General features: G+C 34.8%; 1 protein-coding gene across 1 annotated transcript in view; it reads right to left on the bottom strand.

Moving 5' to 3' along the window:
* The window catches only part of MMP16 (matrix metallopeptidase 16), a 173,951-nt gene that overhangs the window by 38,710 nt on the left and 115,722 nt on the right, over positions 1–19,519 (bottom strand). The window contains exons 5-6 of the mRNA XM_027896672.1: positions 5,822–5,983; positions 2,475–2,692 (exon numbers count right to left, since the gene is read on the bottom strand). Of these exons, the coding sequence (XP_027752473.1) occupies positions 2,475–2,692; positions 5,822–5,983 (380 nt within the window). The remainder of the gene's footprint in view (positions 1–2,474; positions 2,693–5,821; positions 5,984–19,519) is intronic.

Below are 19,519 nucleotides of genomic sequence, written 5' to 3'. Positions count from 1 at the left end.
TTTTTTTTCTTTTTTTTTTTTTTTTTTTTTTTTTTTTTTTTTTTTTTTTTTTTTTTTTTTTTTTTTTTTGTTTTTGTTTTTTTGTTATTGTGACAGACCACAGAACCTCCAGCACTGCTTTCTCCATTGCTGGGTGCTTTCCCTGTATTCGGTATTCAGTCCCTATTTCTATTTATACCCTCTGAGAATTAATTCCTACCCTGTTTCTGCTACAGTCTGACATGCTGAGCTTTTCCTTATAACCATCCTGCCCCCCACCACCTCCCCAGATTCTGCAAGGTAAGTCGAAAATTACCAACAACTCTTGACTTCTCTAACTCGTTCTTTTCTGCTCCTTTCATATTCCTGCCTATACATTTCCCCTTCCTTCCCCCAAAAAACCTCAAACATGTAATGAAAATCCTTTAGCAAACAAAAATCTTCATTAGCAAATTAATGAACAAACAAGAGAGTTAAGGTTCACTAACTCAAGCATTCAAAGACAGTATACAAAGCCAAGATTTGTATACTTAGGTAAGCTCAGTTGCTTAGCACACTACCAAGTCATGCCTTGTCATGTTCCCAGGTAGCCTGAGGAGAAAAGGGGAACTGTGAGACCCTGAAGAAATTAACCTGGGCAAAGGTAGTCTCTTACTTCCCTTCCCAACACACTGCTTTTATGATTGCAGCAACTTCATTTTGGAGTGCCAAACTTTACACACAAAATCTGTAAACGTTTATCTACTGGCCATTTTTCTCTGAGAAATTTTTACCATGTTGCCTCTTTACAGTATGGATTACGAATGGAATTTAAATTTTGGAACATAAATGCAGTCTGCACACTAGTAAGCATAGAAAATGTATAGTAAATATTTAGTGTTAAGGCAGTAAACAGTAATCATTTAATTTGTATTTTCAACCAGAATAGGTAAGAGTGATTAGTAATGGTGGTGTATCTATTTATCCAAGAAGACAGATTTAGCTGAACAGAAAATTTTGTATTAGTGGAATAACATTACACAATCTATTGATTTATGTCTAAACTAAATGAGAATATGTTCTATTGCTCTTGAGGTGGATGACATGAGATTGAAGTAGGTATTTTAATATCCTGTTTAATGTCAAGTTAGAAAATTAGGTTCTTCCCTAAATTTGAGTTTTATCATAAAAAGACTGATGGTTCAGGACCTCCCAGTGTTTGACAATATACCATCTATTCAAATGGAATGGGCTGCCAGCCCGAGGCTGGCAAAATCCTTCGCAGTTTATGGAAAAAATATTTCCTGCCCGTTGGGTTGTGAAGGTAGCTCAATAATTTTGAACAAGATCATATAAAGCTATTTGTACCTACTTTTTATAGGTATGCTAAAGAGAGTGAAAGCCTGTGTAGCATCGCTAATAAGATTTATCTGCTGAGATAGGTTATATAAAAAGAAAACACATAAGGGAAAAATAGGTCCAATCACAAAGGAAAACAAAAACTATTGAACCGGGAGCTTCATGTTTTGGGACAAATACATTGCCCTTCCTTTGCACTTACACTATTACTGAAAAAGTGTTATCTATTCATACGAAAGGCCTTTTTTCTCTACCTATAATATTGAAGTTAAAAAGGATCTCATCATATATTTACAAAACAAAGATGCTACACTTCTTATTGCTTAAGCAAATATGACACACTACTAGTTCAAAGAAACAGATTATCTTATATATTTCTGAATATTTGCACAACACTACCTGTCAGCAAATTGGTTGAAGAGACTGAGTAATAACGATTCTATAATTATTCTTCAACATTCAATGCCTTCTGGAAACCATGCTGCAGATCATCCTCCTAAGATAGCTTTGATGTCGATGAGTCTTAGCAAAGTGCTTCTATTAAAAGATTGCCTTTCAGTTCAGTTTGTTTATTTCAGTTTTTCTGTATATACCACATTTTCAGCTCAGAGCAAGAAGATGAGTGGAAATAAACAGTGACACATTTACAATAAGAATTTAGTGGTAAAGACCTTTACTAAGATATTGTGGTTTCAATGCAACCACAACACAATGACAAACTTCCTTTGTAAATGACAGATTTAATTGTAAAGTTAAAATTATAGTTCATGGAAAAAAACTCAAGTGTTGAAGATGCATTATCTACTGCATTTTGGGATGCAGCTGTATTCCCAACAAAATCATCCCTATTATTCATTAGTTGATTTATCCTTTTTATCCCTCCATAACATGCAGCATTTATTTACCTTTACATTTTGAGGCATTACAGTTTCTGCTGACATGGGTATTTTCCTAAAATAGAACATTACAGCAGTCCCCTGATAGACATTTAAGCCATGTGTATGTTTATTTTTTAATTTCTTTCTTGAACTTTCTAACTGAACAGACTGGGAAAGCAGAGTAGTGATGAATGAGAGTTTGCTTTTAAAAAAAAAAAAAAAAAAAAAAGGAGAAATGTAGACATTTGATCTAACATTGAAAAATTCACAGCCTCCTACCTTGAAAACAAACATTTCCCGACGAAGAATAGCCAGAGTGTTGAAGTTCCCATCACAGATGTTAGGTTTGGCTCCAGGATAGGAAGGTTTGTCACCAGTGGGTGGCCGGGGAGGTTTGGGTTGCCTGTCATTCTTTCGTGGGTCTGCTGGAGGGACTGAACGATGAGGGGGCACGGTTGGCAGAGGTCTCGTTGGGGGTGGAATCCTGTCAGGTGGACCTTTAAAAATACAGCAGCAGGATGTAATATACATGCCCACTCAAAGGAAAAATACGCAATAAAAAAACAGCTGTAAGCAGTGCAAACCCTGCAGTGAAAGCGGAATGAAAAAGTGACCTAATATAGCTTTCTAATGTTATTAAACCATAGAATCATAGGATATGCTGAGCTGGAAGGGGCTCATTATGATCATCAAGTCCAACTCCTGGCCCTGCACAGAAACCCCAAGAATCACATCATATGCCTGAGAGCACTGTCCAAACACTTCTTGAACTCAGACAGGCTTGGTGCTGGGACCACTTCCCTGGGGAGCCTGTTCCAGTGGTCAGCCAGGCACTGGTTATGAAGGGTATAAAGAATGACTACCAAAACAAAGGAAAATAATTACTTTTCACTATCCAGGATCTTTCTTATTGGACCAACATTCCAATAAAAGCTGCAATGGATGCTCAGGCCACCATTGTTTCAGATAAGTTCAAAGCACATTATTTAACAATTGAGTAAGAACTATTATAACAGAATCATTGTGACTTGTACAAATAAATAAAAAAAAAAAAAAAAAAGAAAAAATCCTATTCCTATTAGTAACATTAGTCAATACATTTTTCAGCCCTTATTTTTTGCTTATACTCATCAATTTATACATGTATATATGGAACATCCTGACACTTACTATGGACCAAATTTTTAGGCCAAGTAATGCCATGTTCATTAGCAACAGGACATTCTCAGCTTTCCTCAATGCCCCTTGGTATATATATGAGCTCTTAAAGTTGGACCTCAAATTCTAGGTATCTCTATAAATAAAACCTCCATAATTCATGTATTTTCTTCAATATTATGAAATTATTTACTTTTTTCCCCACTATGTCTTAAAAAGCTAGATACCTGGTAATTAAAGAAATCGTTTTGTAGATAAATGAATTTAAAAGAAGTGGAAAACTAAAACTCTGTAGAGCAGTCTTGAAATATTTTTCTTCTTCCAACTATGTTGCCTGTCATGATATACAGAGTTTGATGACAGGTAAAATGACTCCATAATAAATATTAATCCTACTCACAATTTCTCTACCTGAAAGTCCAAATGCCATCCTAGGTAGATACTGATCATAACCTTAATGGTTTACTGAATGTCTTGCAGTGGGTGTACTGATAATATCTTTCTATTTCTACATATATTAGTAACATTTAAATATATTTTTTATGTACAAGAAGATAAGAAGTTTCAGTTGAATATGTAAGATTTCTGGAAACAAGATGAACACTTTACTTTTACCTACATTCTATTTAAGCCTTTCTCCAAATCTTTTAGATACATAATACATTTCTACTTCAAAAAATAAAAAACGTTTGCATGATCAGATTCAGAAATACTTTTTGATAGTAAGACAACTCTAAAACTGTATAAATAGCATTTAAGTTTCTGAGAATTTTACAAAAAACCCAAAATTTTAAAAGAACAAGATGGATTGTGTATGGAAATCTTACACTTGCCAAATGATTGTCATACAATTTAATAAGGCATTTATTTTATTCACAATTTTAAGACTTGTGACATTCATAATTTACAGTTAATAATGGTGTTTCAAGGAATACTGCAGACCAGAGTAATTATTTTAATAGGTGTGACATTTTTATTGAGGCATATGATTCCAGATCACCTCTTGATTTTAAAGGGAGCAAAGGAATCAGTTTTGCAGTAGCTCATGTTGGAAAGTTTTTAACCCCAAACCAAAGCATTTGGTGGTGATGTCAGATATTACTTCCCAGGGGTAACACATTTCTCCTAATGCATAGCCCACAGCTGTTAGAGCTTAGCAGCTAGTTTTCAGCAAAGTATTCTTGTCTAGCCCTTAAGTCTAGACTACCAACTTATGAGGTCATGAGAAACAACCTTCCTTCCAGCTAATCATAGAGGAAAAAAAAAACCAAGCAAACAAAACTTGATCAGCCAATCATTTTGAAATTGCTATTTATGCTTTATGGAAATAAATATCTGTGTTTGTTGTATGATATTTTAAAAATCTTTTTAATATAAAACACCATGAATGCTGCAGAGTTCTAATTAGCAGTACAGTAATTCTACATGATCAGAGTTGTACGTTCTAGTAGCAAAACTAAACAAGAAATAGCCCTGAAAATATTCAAGATAAACATGACAAACTTTAAGCAGAATAAATTGGGAGTACAAAATTGAATCCAGTACAAATTCCATTGAGGAATATTAAGCAAGGCAATTTCATATGATATGTACTGGATACAGAGCATTAACACAGAGATACCACAGATTTTTCACTGAAGGAGAGAAAAATAAAATATTTTTTTTAAAGGAGAAAACCAGAATATTTAACATATACCTACAGAATCAAAGTCCTTAAAACCAAAACTATATCTTTGGAAATTTAAGGGAGTAATATGGAAGTTAGTGTTACCTTTAACCTATAATCATAATTATGTTACTGTTTTGCCTTTTTTTTTAAATAATTTTCAATTACCTTTCCTCATCAAATTGAATTCAATCAATGCAGGATTTATTTACATCATGTGTCTTTTATACCAGGTCATAAAAACCCTTAACATGTATATTTTAAAGAAGTAGGTATTTTTTCTTTTCTCCTAGGTAGCTCAAAATCTTGCACTGGTGATAACATTATTTTGCGATTACTTTGTTATATTAATCATAAGAAAGGGGTTTTTTGGGACCTCAGACTTTGTACAGCGAGGGGACTGTTTTTTTATTATAAATTATAAACTGATAAGCAATCAATTCATGCAGTTATATGAGTTTGGATTCCCGTACAAATAAGTCCATGATAGTTACAGGCCTGTATTTCTTAATATTTTTATAGGTTGGAAGCCCTTTGCAAATATTTTCTTTACGTATTTTTTAAAATTTTAAAATTACTATTTCAGATGAGTGAAAATTTGAATGCAAGTTGTGAACAGTGAACAGAAACAAAGTAAGAGAACTTCATCAAAATCTTTGGATTATCTACTCACAAAGAAAACTCCAGCCTAACTGGTGAAGTCCACACTAACAAACTCTTTTGGAGAAGGGACATGGACAGGAGGACCTCAAAGGTATTCTAAAGTGAAACACTTGCATTGTCTAATTAAAGCATGACATACCATATATCTTCTGGATGCCCTGTAAATCATCATTAGGTAGTTTGAAGTTGTCAGTTTCCATATACTGGTAAAATGGAGCCATGATTGCAGTGGGATCATTGGAGTGCTCCAAGCCCAGAGCATGTCCCAATTCATGCACTGCAACTAGGAAGAGATCATTTCCTATGGAGAGAAAAAAAGGAAAAAAGACCTTTGAAACTATAAACATATTAACAGAAATAACACATGTGGGGTACTCTGCACTTGAAAGACATTTTCACTGAATTTAAATTTCACAAGGTAATGCTTAATAATTAATAGATCAGCAAGAATACAAAGGATAATGTGGAAGCAAAGACAGTTTTCTCTCTTTTTTTTCCTTTTTTTTTTTAGCAAGGAAAACATTATTTTTATAATGTATGATGCCCTTACATACACCAAAAACTTTTTTAACAGATGCAGATGGTAAGTGTAGGGTTCAAGTGTCATAGCTCACATCTAGGTTTGCATGCAATTTCTGACTTGAAGCTGATATTGCAGTGAACCTGACTAGAAATGCCTTCATCAAGACATAGTTCCAAAAGGAAAATATCCTTGCTTTGTGTGGTAAACTTCACAAACTGAGGACTACCTATTTTGGACAAACCCCACAGGGCACTTAGTCATCCAAACACTTGTAATCAGACCCTTGCTGATTATTTGTCAATGTTGTCCATTTCTGAATAACCATAACTGAAATCCTACTGGGGAAAATATGGGTGTTCTGCTATTCTTCTTAAAATAGGATGTCCTTATATGTTTCATTGTGCAATTCCCTTATAAGTGGAGTTACTAAAGTATTAGAACCTTTTTATTTTTGTAGGACTAAAAAAAGCCAAACAATGGACCAATTTCATTTTTTGGTATTCCTTTCTAAAAAGCATCTTTAAATTTTTTATTATAGGGTATTTGACACAACTGGAAGATTTGGCAGTAGAATTATGGCACTCTGTGAAGCAAACAGAAATCAAAGCCAATAGGATTGTTTCTAAAAGAGTTTCAGAGTTGGAGCTCTATGGTATTAATTTAGTCTATTTTTACTCATATAAGACTTAGTTCTATATATCTTTCTATGAGTCTTTCATAAAGATTCTGTTGTAGTCAAGCTTTCACAAAATGAGACTTTGGAAAAATTTTTCATATCAGGAGAAATTTCCAGTCAGCTGAAAAGGGTCACATCCAGAATATTGCTCATATTCACCACCTATGGATGGGAGAAACCATTCTCCAGAAGTGTGATCCTATCCCACTGACAAGTATTCTAGATTAGCAGCTTATGCTGACCATCTAACTTTTAGATAGCTGGACCCAAGGGAAATATATGCCACTCACAGTATGTAGTTTCTTGTTGAGAGAGAAATATAAATAATTAAAGGCTTATACTGAGGCCTACTTGTTGCATATTGGAAAAAGAAAATGGTCAGCGTTAACTCTTGTCCTAGATTCTGTAAATTCTTTGGGGATGGACAGTTATTTTCCACTGCTGGTATTTGATCTGGAAGTACTATAATAATAATAGTAATTATATTAAGAAGCTGAATTTAGTAAAAAAAAAATATATATATATGTTAAAGAACTTTGAGGACATAGTTGATAGTATTTCAATTTTTCAAGTCTTTCCTCTTGTTGACACAAATAAATAAACTTTCTCCCAAGTGCATATGAAAGAGGAAACACTTGGCAGTAGATGTCTTCATGGTGTATGGAACCATGTTAATGTTTCTAAAATAAATATTTGAATGAAAGCATGAAAACAGACACAAGTAAAACTATGTGCTTAGTTCAAAGAGTCTTTCCATACCTTCTCATTCTTAATATGGAAATATGAAAACTAAATGTTCTTGATCTTTTATTCAATGTAAGTGTGCAGAAAAATCACATCTTTCAGAAATTAATGTGACATAATATGCTTCTAGAAATGAGAAGTTTATCCTATCATTTATAATTATGTGGTTTCCAGAGGAAGTGTTTTATGACAATATTTTTCTTAGATGCAGTTCTTTTTATAATAAGGCAGATTCTCAATGTGCTGTTGCAATAAGTTTGCTAAGCTTGACTGTCCCAGTGACAAAGGGTCTCGATGTTTGTATCTGCCCTTTTATATGCAAACAAAGTTGAGCTTGACGTCATCTCATATGAATAATCCGCAGCTTCTGTAGCTAACCTCAGCACTGGAAGTGATGCACAGAAAGAACTCTGTAAATACTTTCATTCTGCACTAATAATGGAATAATTATTTTAATTTTAAAAAAATCATAGGCTTAAGCTGAAAAGACATGAAAGAATATGTTACTATACTATAACTATTTTACTATGACAAGATGTTTCAGATTATTTTTCCATTCTTTTCTGCATTTTATGGAAGTTAGAGTTCTAAATAAGGTTTATTAGAATGCAATATTTCTTTCCCTGGTATTAATTCAAATATTTAAGAAGCAACCTTCTTTTGCTTTTCAGACCTGTGAAGGGCAAATTCCCCTTCCAGATCCATGCTTCCTACATAATAATTAAGAATATTACCCAGTCTAAATCCTATATTAAAAATTGAACTAATAAGTTGGTCACAGCATTGACTGAACCATTTTCAAATAGTTTTTAATTCATAGTTTTTATTCTACCACTATAATTAGGCTTGTTAGTATCAGTAAATCAAAGAGTGTTTTATATGTGGAATCCAACCTCTATTTTTTATTTGAGGCAGGACATCTGGGAAGTTAACTTGTTATTCTTCCTAAAATTTCAAGAAAAAACTGTTAGTAAACAGTCTTGGAAGAGTCTACTGCTTCTATTTGTGCCAGCTATGCAGTGCATGAAGAATTAATATATCCTTTGGTTATCAGTCCTTATTGAGTCCCCATGCAGATCTCCAGAAATTTCTGTGTTTTGGTTCATGTTGATTTGAAAGGTGAAGTACATAGCAACAGGGAAATAAATAAAAAGCACTTTAGATACTGGTATATCTTTCTTCAAGGACCACAGATAACAAGCATAGGGTAGAGTGCCTTTAGAGTAGTGCTTCTAAATGACAGTGGGACCATGCTAGATAACAGATATTATGCTAGGACTGGCTGTTTCTTAGCATGACTTTCTCGCTTTGCCTTTTGGATAGGGGAGATTTTGTAAAAATGAAGGGGAAGAAAAAAAAAAAAGGCATTACATTCAGCATCTGACTGTCCCTCTGGATTCAGTATTTATTTCCATCCCATGCAATGCAACTTTCAGCCATCAGGGGAGCTATTGTGGCAAAGGCAGAGTAGCCCTTGAGTAAATGAATAAGGGGGAAGGGAGAAGGTCACAGGAAAGAGCTGGGAGAATAATATTCTTGCCTAGGGTGACAATGATTAACAGGCAACATATTTTCTACTTGTAGTCAAATAGCCCCATTATTCACAACAATTTCCATCAGGAGACATGATTGTCTTCAGGGCATCCTGAATTTAAACTGACCCAAATAACTTAGTGCATAGAAACTGAGATTTAAACTAGCTCAGGATGTGAGTCCAATGTAGGTAGGCCCTTATTACTTAGTTTCCATCCTTCTTTCTGTGCATACGATTAGATTCCTCCAATTAAGCAATAATTACTCAGGCCAGAGTTGCTTTAGGGAGCAGATTTGCCCTGAGCATCTCAATGTTACTGTAACAAACTACTGAGAGAGCGGGAGGGCAACCCTAAGTGCTCACTCTTTCTTTCAGGGCTGCATGGAAGTTTACTTTTGACTGCAAGGTTGATAGCAGGCCACCTTCAGTTCCTTGGCCAGTATTCAGAGTAAGATGAAGGAGTGTAAAGGCAAGTAAATATTCATGCCAGCTTAGGCTAGCTTTGTTATCCTATTGACACTAGGTACTTTTTACATTTTCAGTCCCCACCACTGAAGGAGAGAGTCCCAAACGATTCTATATTTCAGGATACATTATCCAAGTAGAAACATATATTTCAGTCCACTCAGCTAAACGAAGCACTACCACAAACTCTAACAAGTTGAGAGTAACAAAGTTAAAATCCATATGACTCTGATGATTTTGAAAACAAAAGTTGCCACTGAAGGGTATACAACGGTGAATATTCATCATGATAGCTTCAGTTATACCTTGTATTTATCTACAGAGTAGTAGAAAAATATTGGAAAATATGTTTCACAGGTCCAGTATTTGTGCATCTCTGTTCTTGTGTTCCCCATTAGCATGGGGAATAGAATGGCTGTAAGCTCAAAAAGATTATGTTTTTTTTTTTTCTTACTTTTTCTCAAGTTTGATTTCACAAGGGGAAAAAAAAAAAGATACTGTGTGTAAAGAACTAAGACAAAATTATTATTTTTATACTGACACTTTTCTCTGAGGCTATAAACTATTTTAGGCACTAAATCTGCCTGACTTTACAAGCACTGCCCAAACTCCAGAATATAAATATGTATTACTATATCAAATATTCAACAGCCAGCACTGTGGAGCATGTTGTATGGGGAAGCTTTTCCCTGTAGGTAATATATACACTATTTTTCATGTCTACAGATAAACAAAGCTAATGTTTGTCCACGGTAATATATTAAGAAAACCTAGTTCTGAAGATATTAATTCCTATTTTATGGTACATGAGTTCAATTTCTAAAATATATAATATCCTAGTGTCTTAACATGTGACCTCAATTTTGAAGATTTTTCCATCCACAGAAAAACAAAAAAAAAAATCTAGAAACTGAATTTCAAATTACAAACTGCAAAAATACAAAGATATTTTATACACATACACTCTTTCTTCCAAAGACTAATTTACTTCATTTTTCAAGTGATGTAGATAGATGTTTTCCAATTAAATACATATCAATCTGAAACGGAAATCTGCTCGAGAAAAACTTCCATTACAGTCCGATTATCAACAAGGCAGTACCTCAAATGCAAGCTTACATTAAATCAGAAATATTACACACACACTACCCATGAGTTTCTGTTAGGTGTATTCAGAATTTGCATTTTCTTTATTCTGTTCATTTGTACCCCCATTTGACTCATCAAACCAATGCTGATAATCCCTACTAGATAAAAAGTCGCACACTCTAGAGTAAGATTCTTACTCTACAAAGCATACAGAAAGTGGAGGAAAAAAAAAAGGTTTGTAGCTTTGTTATTTCTATCGTTTCCAGACAGCACAGACTTTGAACACGCTATTTCAAGTCAGTCATAAAAGAAGATTCTTTCTCTCTCTGACCTTATTACAATACAGTAAAACTGAGTATATACATTACATATGCACTTACATAAGCACTATATATGTATATATATGCTATACTGAGAGTATTCATGGACCTAAATATAAATCAAAGGCATACTCTTACCCAAATAAAGGTGAAACATTTTCCAGTCAAAGAAATCATATATAGTTGCTTGACATTATCTCAGACTTCTGCCATTGGCACTAAAATTTGGTAGCTTGGTGGTTATTTCGGAAAGAAAGTTTTGCTAAAAGATGGATATAGCAGCTTTGAAAAATGAAGACCTAAACTAATTTTTTGTGTGTTTAAATAAAAATGTATCATATAGAGTATATGCATTTACTATACGAACTTAGAGTACCTACTTTTTACACACTGTATTTTAAACAATCATTTTTCAATACTATATCTATATATTTAGCTTTTTTTCATTGTGACAAGAGACAATGACATAAAAATGTCTTCTTTCACTCTATTATTACATATATACTACCATACACAATAAAATCTTTTCAAGAAGACATATGTATATATGCAGAAATAGAGGGAGGTGCAGATAAAACATGTACTAATTACTGTGTGTACAACTGAGAATACCTACAACGACATGTGCATATTTTGATACCCTATTCTATTCTAAAAAGATTAAGAGATTAGCATGAAATCTAAGCCTGCTAGCTTGAAATTTGAATATTCCTACAGAGTAACATTGTCTTCAGGTGACTTAGATTGTTGATGAGATATGAAGAGGACATGTGAGTTTAGAAGTGTGTATATCCTTCCTGGCAGTATTTAACTTTTTTCTGTATATTGTGGGCACAATTTAGAAGAATTCAGGATACCACATTCTTTTTTAATACAGATCAGCCTGTACTTTAGAAGGCAAGGACATGAAAAAGGTAAGAATTTCTGCCTTACTACTTAGATCTCTAGCTAAGTACATTCTATAACTTTCTAGTAAATTGCTTGATATGGGTGGAATTAATTACTTCACGTATTTTTAATTTTATTTCTATAAAAGGCAAGGGTATAAGGATATTTCTACTTTGTTTCTCACAGTTTCAATCACTAGTACTGAAAATCTTTGAAAACTATTCTGACTAGTGAATCAATACGAACTTCTCCAGAAGGAGAGATGTGAAGCAGTTGGAGATGCTCCCAGGGGATGTAAAGAAGACACAAGAGCTTGCATCACTACAATGGTACGTGCTCCTTCTGCAAATAAAATGCTTATGGCTTTATTCCATGCTTTGAGGAAACCTTGCTGTGACAGGGAACCTAGCAAACTAAAATACCCCCTCCATTTATGTTGAATCTCTAGCTCCTGGGATCAACTTCTGCATCACTCAAGCCCACTACTGAATTTGTATATTGTTCTCAAATGGCATTTTCATTCCATTAGTAATAAATTCATATTGAGTAACAGACTGAAAAGTTTCACTTTGGTTTTTTCATGGTCATCTTTAGATAATAACTATCTTAAATAAATTTAAATTATGATGGAATTTTGCATTTTGCTAGAAAAGATCTTCCCAAATTAATTTATCTCATCAAGCTCACAAGAGTAAAAATGTTTCAAAATACACTGGCCATTCCCCTTGTTGCTACATAACATTTATGCCTTTTTTTTTTTCCAATAGTCCAATGCAATTACAAATGCTGCAAATACTGCAGCAGCCTTATCTAGTTATACTCTTTCCAGTCTTCCCTTTTTTTTCTGTTTTTATTTTTCACTGGAAACAATAAGCTGGAGATGTATTTAAAACTTCTTTCTGATTGCTGTGAGAATGAACACATGCTCAGATTGAAGATTTGGATATGAAAAGAGTATGTATCATACAATTCTCAACTATCCTCCATGGTCTTTTCCCTGTGGGTAAGTCAAGTGAAGAGAATATACATCTTTCTACAACTCCTAAGTGGTAATCTGGGTGAGAATAAATGTTAAAGAACCTTAATTGTGCATGAGGCCATAGAAAAACTGAATTCTTGCTTTGACAAAAACAAATGTAGGGTTTGCCTCTAAGCCACTCAGCTGGAGTGCTGGCTTTTTAACACTGTGCCTTCTTTTGTTTCGAAGGGATGATTTTATTTTCTTCATTTGCCCGAATGTCCTGTGTGTCCACCTCTGAAGAAATATTTGTAAATACTAGAAGAAGTCAAAGTCACACTGAAAATATTCACAACTGACGTAACCTGCCATGAGGTACAAATCATAGAATGGTTTGGGTTGGAAGAGACCTTAAAGACCATCTTATCTATATATGTGTGTACATATATATGTTTTTTTTTTTTAATAAGAACAGTTCTTCCCTTATGATTATTTTGCTTGTTTAATTCATATTAAGAAAAAAAATGACAAGATGATTTGTCATTTTTTGGTTTTTGATTTTTTTCCATTTGACTGATGATAAAAAGAAGTGGGAATTTTAAATCCTAATTGGCAAAGAGATTAGAAGAAAAAAAATCATTAAAAGTTCTCTGATCTGAAAAACTGATGTGTTTTTTAAGAAGTCTGCAGACTTCAAAGGGAGACCTTATCCAAGTGTGCACCATATTTTAAATTGAGACAACTTCAAACTAGGGATCATGTACATGGAAAAAGTGACAGAAAGACAAACCTGCTACTTTGGTTTTACTTTGTTAAAATTTACTCACATGAAATGCTCTGATCTACTGGATAATATGCTGCTAAGATGCTGTGATTCTATATCCGTACAGCTGTATGTTCCTATAGCTAGAGGAACCACTGTGAGTCTCTCTAGCACTTGAAGAATACTGGGGACTTGACACCAGTGACTCTTGGCACTTTTTGGAAGGGAGATGCCTGAGCACTCACCAGGGAGGGGCAGCCTCCAAGACAAAAGATTGCAGAGGGCAGGGCCAAGGGTGCTGGAAAAGACAAGATGGTCAGGCTGCTAAGTCATACTCCTGGGCCTCCTAGTAGAGGAAAGCCTGTGGAAGAATTTGCTTAGAGGGGAAGAGGAAGGCAGGAGTTTGTTGCCCCTGCCAAAGTGCAGGAGAGACTGGACATGAGAATGTTAGCCAGGGCAGAAGTCACTCCTGGCACACTTCCCCTTCTGTGAGTTAGGAGCTCAGCAGGATCCCAGACTGAGGTGACAGCAGTTGGCTCTGGCAGGGAGAAGGGGCAAAGCCAGATGTTCCATGTTTGATGGTTTTCACATCAGAGCTTCCCACTGGAAAGCAGGGAGCTGAGTGCAGAGTCACTGGGGGTTGAGTGCAGAGTCACTATATTCCACAGCTGCTCTCCCATATAGGCATGTCAGGACCATTTCCTCTGCGCCTCTGCCAGCCACTATGGCCAGCCTTGGCAGTAGCACAAGTGATTATAAAAACTCAAACCAGCTAAGGACTTACTGTTGATAAATATCTGTATTTTAGTTGCTAACTCTTCCTGAAGCTCAGGCCCTTGTGCTAGCCCTGCTAGCTGGAGTACAGCTAGCTGGAGTACAGCTAGCAACATTAATTCCATGTCACTACTGTATCTTCAGTGTCCTACATACTCAGTGATAATCCCATTTCCTCATACTTATATTGTATCAGTTCCCAAACTGCATCATCAGAAAGGAGCTATGTATGATTCTTAGAAACAGGAAACTAAAAGCGTGTTTCCACATTACCATACTACCAACTATGAACTCAAATATTCAGAGCTGCAACCTATTTGTGAATTACCATATTTAGACCAATAAAAGAGTGTTTGTCCTGCCATACCAAGACAGATGGGGGATGGCCAACACCAGCAATTACCTTTTCTGAGTACTAACCTGAACTCTTCCCAAAACGGGCATTTCTGTGGCTGAGACAGATTTCTTTTTACCCCGGTTGGTACTGTTATATTGAAGCACTTAGCACTTTGCTTCTCCTCTAATCTGAAATGGCATGATTCAACATCACTGGCGAAAGTTATCTAGATATACAACACTGTAAAACAAATGCCTATACCTGCACCCCTCACCACAAGAGATGAGAAACAGGTATTTCAGAACATGATTCATCTAGTTGATTTTAGACACCCACTTCAGGTTGCAACAAACCTTACCCAGGAAGGTAATATATCTTTCCTCTAACTCTAAAGGGGAATCCATGAGATTAAGTCAGATATAAACATCAACATATGGTCAGATTAATTCCACCCCCTCAAGTCTTCTGGCTTTTGACTTAGGTCTTTTCATTTAAGTCTGTGGCAAAACGTTAATTATAGAAGTACAGGATATGGACTTGATTGATATATGTACAAAACCAGGAAGCATTCACATAGACCTGAAGTAGAAACTTAAACCTGTCCATTAGGGAACAGAAACCATCACCAACAAAAACCCACAACATAAACAACAAACATACACCTCCAAAACCCAAACAACACAAACAAAACAAATAAACACCAACAGAAAACGCTTTGCAAAAAAAAATATTGCTCTTTTAATTTACCTGGTTCTTTTTGATTTTCCTGCTTTGATCTTTTTTTTCCCCAACCTGATGTTTTAGCTGCAGATATTTCCAGCTACTGGAGCCCAAATCAGTTAAGAAGGAGTTTAAATATAGATTAAAAACATTTCAGCCTCAAGAACATATGGTTTGGACATTTTGAAGTGAAGAATTGTCAGGAAAAACACAAATTATTCTACAGGCTTAAGGACAGATATTTCAGAAAATCCTTCATTTGGTAATCTTACACTATTCTTACAAGTCAAATATAATACTATCATGTATTTTAGGGTTATCTTATAGACCTTTACTTCTTCAACAACAATCCATTAAATATCTGACTAGTAGATAAATAAATATGTAATTACTGCAAAATTCTTGTCTCATTCTCTCAGGAAACCATGACAACATCCATGATAATTTGAAACATGATTTTTCAGATTCTGTTAGCCCTAAAAAGGCAGGGGAAATGAGAGGGCAGTGTAATATCCTATAGATAGTAATATAGATACAGATAATAATACAGTAATATAGATAGTAATATATAGTAATAACATCCTATAGAACATCTTTGGTACGTCCTAAATCTGCTGTTTTGGTGAAAATGTCTCCATTAAGTGGTCCTAGCAATAAATAGAGACTTGAAGATCTCTGGATTATATGAGAGTTGGAGGGCTAAGCCTGATGCCTGCTTTGAATAAATGAAATGCCACTTTCTGTTTAAAGGAAGAATTTGAGGTTCATAGATAATGCCTCTTTCCTAAATTATTGCTACTAGCAGATCAGACTGAAAAGAAAAAAAAATAATTTCAAGCCATTAATTAATGTTGTGAACTCTTTTCAATTTATTTGCAATAATAAAGGGAATGTTATCTTTTTTGGTTTTTTTTCTTTTTTAACCAAACATGCTTAAGATATGGCTTTTCACAAGCCCTCCATAGCAAGTAATCTTTCAAGAACATGAAATTCAGTCTCTGGTGTGAAATCTCATAGCTCATAAGGCAGTTTCCTTATTATTAGCATTAGTTTTATTACTATTATTTTTGTATCATACATTTTCAAGACATATTGCTCTTTGTAAGCTGATGGAGCGCACACAAAAATGCACAGAGGATAAGAAAAAAAACCCAAAACACTGGAACATGTTAATTTTTTTCCTTTTTTTCCCTCCTTCTCTATGACTTGCTGCCGTGTAAAAATTATATGAAGGCCTCCTGGATTCAGGACTCAAAATCTGCTAAGCTTCTTTCTAAGAGGAGGAAGGATTAAGGTAAGACCTATATTTATTTATTTATTCATTTATTTGTTATGTTTGTGGTGTTACTTTTTTTTCTTTGTCATTCCTCATGTGTAAGGTGTTGTGAGGTTGTAAAAACAACCATGAAGGGGCTGGCCTGCATTTTAGTTTGGAATTACTCAAAATAAATCTATTTGCTTAAGCAAAAATGCCTTCCCAGTGCTCTTCTCCAGGATAATGCAGGGAGAAAATGAGAAAGAAAGACAAAAAGATAAAACCCAAAACCTCCAACATTGTTAGTTTCAACTTACTAATCATTTTAACAAACATTTTTCAGTTAAATCTCCTCATGCTAACTCAGTTCTCCTAATAGACTAATATGTGGGTCTGATAAATTAATCCATTTTGGGAGATAAACTTGACTTCATTATTGCATAAACAGTCATTTGAGACAAAGACACGTCTGGAAAAAAAAGGCAGTTGTTTTTCAGTGAATGTAGGTGCAAATGCTGCCAAAACTGTCTGCAAGGACCCATGCTGCCTTTCAGCTAGATGTTTCCTTGGCAGCGAAGTTGATGCAACAGACAATGTGAACTTTCCTCATTTATTGCCATGCAAAGTCAGCTAGGTCCGCTGTAACACTTTTCATTAGCAGTTTAAGGTTGGACAGCTGATCGCAAACTGAGGCAGATGGCAAACACAAGCAGTTTGTTCTGCTGGCCCTGGTATGTGGGAAATAACCTACAGTTGAATGAATTCTATTCATTTGAATGAATAGCTGAGTTTGCTACTTCCCTAAATACTCCAGAAAGGCTTGCAATGATCTGTGTTTACCTACACTGTGATGGAGGCAATATGCAATTTTGTGTCTCAGGTTATGCTGCCTTTTTTTGGTTTGCAACCTGTATCACAACCATCTCACTGGCAAATAAGCAACAGTGTAAATATCACCTTGCTTCTACAGACATGAAAAGCACAACGTAAGATGCACATTGTTGTCTGCATTCCCATGGTTTTAATTAAGACTACTGAAAATTCAATCTTCCTAACATATTTCTCAGCCTCTCTTTCAGTTTGCATAATAGGATATGTGGTGATTTTACTCCAAAAAGGAGACTGAGAGCATTATATAGCACCCTGATAGCCCCTGGCATGTATGAAAAGCGTCTAGTTCAACACACATATAGAACACGGGGCTGGATTCATCCACAAGACTACTTTCACTGACAGCCAATTTTTAACAGATTTCTCTTTGAGTGACATGAAATGAAGTGCTTTCCTCTAAGCCAAAAAGGTGTTCCATGAAAGCAAAAAACTCCCCCCAAAAATATAAAAATGAGGTCATTACCTTGCCAACAGTTAACACTTTCCATCATCTGGCTTTGAGCCAGTAGATGTGGTCCAACAGACAGATCCTCCTCCTCCCTGCATAGTTCTATGTCCAATGACTGAGTCCTCACAAGCAGCCAGGGTCATTAATTTTTTGTTTGTTTTTTAAATAATTTCCCACCTCTTCAATAACTGAAAGGGATTTTTCTATTCTCAAGTGCAACTTGCATACCATGATAATACTTTCAAGGATATGTTTTATGCATCAGACAATGAATATTTAAAAGTTACCATTTGAGGTAAAATCTAGGAGTGACTGGATATGGGACAGATGGGTCCCATCCCATTATATATGCACACCAAGCAAATATAATCCATGGAAAGTTTGGGAAGTTTGAGGACAAAATGACCCTATTTAATTCTATCACCATAGTATGCACTTACTGACAGGGAAAGACTCGTTTGCTTTTTAAATAGTGAAAGCCTTGCATTTTAGTGACAGAAAGCATTATCTGTGTTAATTGACTCCTGAATTAAATTGGACATCAGGGAAAGTAGTGAAATTAGGAGAATCAATCGATATTCCATTTGCCTGTGACTTTCACAGTTCTTTTAAATATTATCCTGTCATGTTATAATATTGTACTTAAATAGTTTCAATTTAAAATAGAAGTTGTGCTTCCTTAACCTTACAACTACATATAAACAAAGCTGCAACTCAACAGGCTTGGTCTCGTCCTGGAAACAGGATATGACACATAACATATAATGGAATAGATAAAATTCTTAGAAAATTACTTCCTCGCAATATGAACATCCGCCTGTCTAAAATGAATTTATCAATGCCAGGTTCAAAATTCAGAAAGAATTAGTACTTCACATCTGCTTAAACTATAGGATACATTGTCATAGGATGTTGTGGATACCAAATGCTCACATGAGTTCAAAAAGAGATTACACCAATTCATGAAAGGAAATCCCTCATAGCCTATTAAACACAAAAATATGGTCTGTGCCTCAGAAATTCAATGAGATACAGACTATTGAAAGCTAAGAGGGAATATGTTGGGCTTTTCTTGCCGTATGTTTGGCCTGTCTTATTCTCTTCCTTACATATCTGTTAATAGTCATTAATTGGAGATAGGATATTTTGTGGGATAGTCTTAGATCTGAACTCATGTTTGCAATTCTTTGTTTACAAGTACAAACAAAAGTAAAATGCAACAAAAATTCAAATAAAATAATAATCTTTTACATATTTATCCTAGCACAGAACTAGGATAACACTGCTTGGTTACAGAACAAATTTGATATTGTTAAGTGCTTATTAAAAACATACATAATAAATTAAGATCACTACGCTTTATCAAATTAAAGTCATGTTAATATTGTAATACAGATCTTCCTTTGATCTGAAATGCTTGGCTTCCCTTATACCTAACCATAGCATTTGACA

Source organism: Empidonax traillii, unplaced genomic scaffold (genome assembly GCF_003031625.1).
Source record: "Empidonax traillii isolate 1590-97213 ecotype Southwest subspecies unplaced genomic scaffold, ASM303162v1 scaffold509:size578255, whole genome shotgun sequence".
In the NCBI taxonomy this organism is placed as follows: domain Eukaryota; kingdom Metazoa; phylum Chordata; class Aves; order Passeriformes; family Tyrannidae; genus Empidonax; species Empidonax traillii.
This window is presented reverse-complemented; position numbering and strand designations above follow the sequence as displayed.